General features: G+C 35.3%; 1 protein-coding gene across 1 annotated transcript; it reads right to left on the bottom strand.

Annotated features, from left to right (window-relative positions):
• On the bottom strand, positions 1–4636 carry LOC113505152 (23 kDa integral membrane protein-like). The gene is made up of 5 exons (XM_026887714.1): positions 3888–4636; positions 2247–2450; positions 1703–1849; positions 789–1001; positions 1–379 (listed from the first exon to the last, which is right to left on the bottom strand). Exons 1-5 carry the CDS (start codon positions 3939–3941, stop codon positions 281–283), a joined length of 717 nt encoding a protein of 238 aa, XP_026743515.1. The 5' UTR covers positions 3942–4636; the 3' UTR covers positions 1–280.

Genomic DNA, 4636 nt, shown 5'->3' with positions numbered 1-4636 from the left:
ACAGTTATTGTTGATTAAAACAAATGATAGACACTTGTCATATTACAATACAATCTTATTTTTTTGTCAAAACTAATACGCATCTGTCATACAATAAATACAAAGGATATGACTTAACTGCCATAAAAATATGCTAAACAGCATGACTCTTTTTGATAAAATTTTAAATACGCTCAACAATTTTCAAAAATCCCATTTTATTCTTGGTTATAACTTTGAAAGTAATCAGCTTTCTAGGTCTCGCTAATTTAGGCAAGGCATTGATGGATGAATATTTTTCTTAGCTATTCTCTTTCTCTGTTTTATCTTCTTCTGGTTTACACCCCTCTTTGGGTTTAATAGTTCTGATCAAATATATCGTGACACCAAGAAACGCGCACTGAAAAATATCAATTTGTACATGAGTATTATTTTTTCAATTTAAGCAGCAGGCACATTCACGAAATTACATTTCTTTCGTTCTTTCTTTCTTAAAAAAAAGTCACATTTTACTTGTCCTGAATTAGAATCAAACCTCCGCCTGGCAGAACCATGCAAGGAATCGCTAGACCACCACGACGTTATAAGGCAATCTTCTTATATGTAAAAATGAATTGCTGTTCGTTATTCTTACTAAAACTCAAGAACGGCTGAACCGATTTAGCTTATTTTAGTCTTGAAATATTTGTGAGAGTGCAAGGAAGGTTTTAAAAAAATTGAATTTTTGTCTGCATTGTTATCATCGACTGTTACGCGGTACGTACGTTCGCCGGGATAGCTAGTTCGAAATAAATAAGAACTATAGTCACCTCAAAGGCCATTATCACGATGGCACTGATGGCAGTATTCCTCACAAACTTGCTGACCTTAGCTGCCACCTTTGTGAGACAGCCTTCAGGGTAGGCATCGTCCTTATAGCAAGTCAAGGACTCCTTCCCAGTGTAACCCTTGCAGCATGTGTATGGAACAAGGTTCCCTGTGTTATTGTAGGATTCTGGACCGTAAGTTCCACAGCATTCGAACTAAAATGGAAAATCATTGATTATTTTTATGGAGTTATTATTTTTTGTCTTGGAGTCTCTGAAATGACGATTGGGATATTTTATATATTTTTTTAATAATTACAATTCACTTACATGAGATATTTGATAAAATTAGGTGGCAAACAATAATGCATACATATTATAACTAGAATTTCAACATATTTCCAATATTCGAAAGGTGTTGTAATCCTGACCCCAACATAATTGGGAAAAGGTTAAAATGATCATGATCTATGTTGTGTAAGAAGAAATAATTATTGGATAAAATAAAAAAAATATTAATCTGTCAGACATCCGAAAAATATGATAGTAAAAAATATATTTTCATTTTCTTGCATAAAAAAATGAAGATGCTACCATAAGTTAAAATTAGAACTGATTTTACTATCAAGTGACGCTATTAGCCTCAATTTCCATACATTTCAACATCTTTTTGAATCCACCTGACGTATTAATTCGTTTTTTTTTAAATCGCCCTATATCAAATGATTCACGTGTATTTATCGAGAATGCCCGAGTTCGACTCGCGACCCCGCCGCGTCAGCGGTTCGGACTCCGATTGAGTCCGAAACTAGTCGGTCACTTTCGATAAATACGCGTGAGTAAACGGTTGCATCGTTTAATAATTAACATTTCACGATAGTTACTATGACAATACCGTATCAATCTGATATACTTACATAAGCTTCACAACCTTGCAATATTCCATCATTTTTATCAAATGATTGAGTTAAAGTCGCGTCAGTAGCCTTTTTGACATCAGCCATAAACATTAAAACTACAAGAGCCAGCTTCAAAGCGATCAGTATTGACAGGAAAACTGTGTACTGAAAGTATTATATAATTATTTAAATCTTAAGTGTATACGCATAGCAGATTTAGTCCAAAAGGAATCGAAAGAAAAAAAAGCAAAATAAATATTTGATTGTTATTCAATAATATTAATATGTTTATATCACATTTAGGTCCTCCGATTGCCACACCCTATTATGCCTATATTTCATGGTCAATTATCCCGATATTTAATAGTTTTTTATTACTTAACTACTTATAAACTATAAAATTTGACACGCAATGGAAATCTATGTTCATCACATAAATGATGGCTGAGAATCGAATCCAAGACTTCCGATTAACACACACAGCATATGAAGAATGTATTTTTATAAGACCTTTTTATTTTGGAAAGAACTGATGCTGTTAAATAACTAAACAATATTTTACCAGTATCAACAACCATTTTACTTGCATACCCGTGCCGCAGCATCCAGAAAAAGATACAACAAATATTATGAGTCCAAAAACAAGGACGCCATATGGTGCAAGTTGAAGGTATTCATTGGTGCCTAAAATTGGTACAGCTTCCTTCAATTGATTAATCTTGATCACTATAAACGCACCAAGGGCTGTAATTAATAGCCCTATTAGCTGAAACAAATAAAAATGTTTTAAATATTGCAGTTCTTTTTTAGGGCTTTTGCTATAAATAGCTTTTGATAGCCGAGTGGTATAGGTCACTACACCAAAGACACTGTGCGCGACGTGTCATGGCTTCGATTACCGATAAGACAAGTATTTGTGTGATCCAAGAATGCTCGTTCTGAGTCTGGGTGTCTTTGTGCATATGACTTGAGTGTTTGTGAAACTCGCCACGATACAAGGATTTCTTTCCAGACAAGTTGAAGTCAAGTCATTTGTACATAACGAATGTCCTACACATTTGTTGTTTTCGATTCTATTTCTGCCCTGTGACGTAACATTGTTTAATATTGGCCATTTTTTTCGGATGGGCAAATAAACAAATGATTACACTCGCGGGAGAATTTTCAGACTTTTTTCAGAAAAAAATGTCATTGTCAGTTGAAATGTGGAGACGAAACATTTAAAAACACATTTTACTTATTTTATAATGACATTTTTTTCTGAAGGTCTGTATAAATTAAGTGGCTTTTATAGTTCCGACATCCTTTCAGATATGTGTGTAGGTAAAGGTGACATCGTAATTTGCATATACTATTTTCAATTACATTTTTATCGGTGATCTGAATCTACAATTTGTTAAAGAGATCTTGGTCATGTTGGATACTGCTGGCTATGTTTCGTTGGCATTGTCCATTTATGGGCGTCGCAGTTACTTTCCCAGAGCAGAGCAAAGAGTACTCTTGAATTTCACTCTGTATCTTCTTGTTTTTCTGCGGTGTGTGGTGTAATTGACGATCTATTTTTTGTCGTCGGGGACAAATGGTTACAAAACATCGGGAGGCAACCAAGATCCCAAATAATGTTATCTAGAAACGCTTAACCACAATAACCAAGTGTGGTCGTCCATACTCAAACCGTTCCAAAATAGAAACAGGCCACCACCATGTTTGTATGCAGGAATACACATTACATAAAAGCGCCGATGACGTAGCACCGCGGTCCAGGTTTATTCAGTAAGAGTCTGTAACTACCCGTTCTTTCCGCCGCGGGATCGGGTGTAGACGAGGACGAGAGGCCACCACATGTTGAGGTAATATTTTTATGGTAGTGGAAGCGTGACAACGTAAAACATGGATATTCTCTGGTATTTTAAATAACAATGATTAGCATACCGGATACAATGCGTTCGTTGTGCACGTTAAAACAATTTATATGTATAATCGCTGATCCAGTAAAAGTTAATTTTGTCAAGGTGAAGAAAAAACATAATATACGACCGAAAAAAAACTCAGGTATATGAAAAATAGAGTGTCCGATTCTCAAACTAATTTGCGCACAAAATTTCATGAGAATCGGTCGTGCCGTTTTGGAGTTCAAGTACGTACATCGTGAAATGAGAATTTTATATAGGTATAAGAAGATTTAATAGTAAAAAACACCCACCGTAAAAACCAAATTGACGGAGTAAATAAGATATTTGGCGAAACCTCGAAACATTATTTTTGATGTAACTCACACAACACACAAGTTAACAGAATACCGTTTGAAATTAAACTATTCATCGTTTACTGAGTGTTTTATCATTGAGTGCGTAGATAAGTTGAAACTAGTCACTTTTACATCACTTGTAAACACTCTTAAATCGGGCAAATATGAAAAACCTATTTTTGACTTCATATATGGACGGGAATCTGTGACTGAAAAGAGATAAGGTCCAAGACCCACACTTGACTCCCCTTGCAATACAAGGAAGCTGTGAAAAGTCGGCACATGCCTTGGGATCGAACTCGGGACCCTTAAGTTGTCAGTCATGCGGCTTGGCCACTAGACTATTGCTGCATCAACGCTAGGACACTACAGTGGCATTGTATAGGCACTTCCACGTTATTTCCTATGTTCAGTGGTTAATACTTCTAGTTTTCAAGGTGAATATAAACTATCAATGTTAGTCATTAAGTAGTTTCTGATAAAGTATACTGTCTGTCCTTCATGTAAGTGCACTGATAAACTAACGAGGTAGCAAAATAACACACTTTTACAATTATTCATAAATTAATGACGTAATCGTATCAGAAAACAAGTCTTTACTGGCTTCTTGGTCTAGTGGTAATTATCTATACTATATATGTGTCTAGAAATCTATAGTATATACTAGTACTAGCTTTTCGCCCGCGGCTTCACCCGCGTCGAGG

Source organism: Trichoplusia ni, chromosome 24 (genome assembly GCF_003590095.1).
Source record: "Trichoplusia ni isolate ovarian cell line Hi5 chromosome 24, tn1, whole genome shotgun sequence".
NCBI lineage: Eukaryota > Metazoa > Arthropoda > Insecta > Lepidoptera > Noctuidae > Trichoplusia > Trichoplusia ni.
The sequence above is the reverse complement of the archived record's forward strand: the minus strand, read 5'-3'. Positions and strand labels throughout refer to the sequence as shown.

Excerpts from the sequence above, each read along its gene's own strand:
- LOC113505152 (XM_026887714.1), bottom strand. The coding sequence starts at position 3,941 with ATGTTTCGAGGTTTCGCCAAATATCTTATTTACTCCGTCAATTTGGTT. Across the intron at positions 1,850-2,246 it reads TAAAATGGTTGTTGATACTG|TACACAGTTTTCCTGTCAAT; the intron begins GTAAAATATTGT and ends TAATACTTTCAG. Across the intron at positions 1,002-1,702 it reads TGCAAGGTTGTGAAGCTTAT|TTCGAATGCTGTGGAACTTA; the intron begins GTAAGTATATCA and ends TTTCCATTTTAG.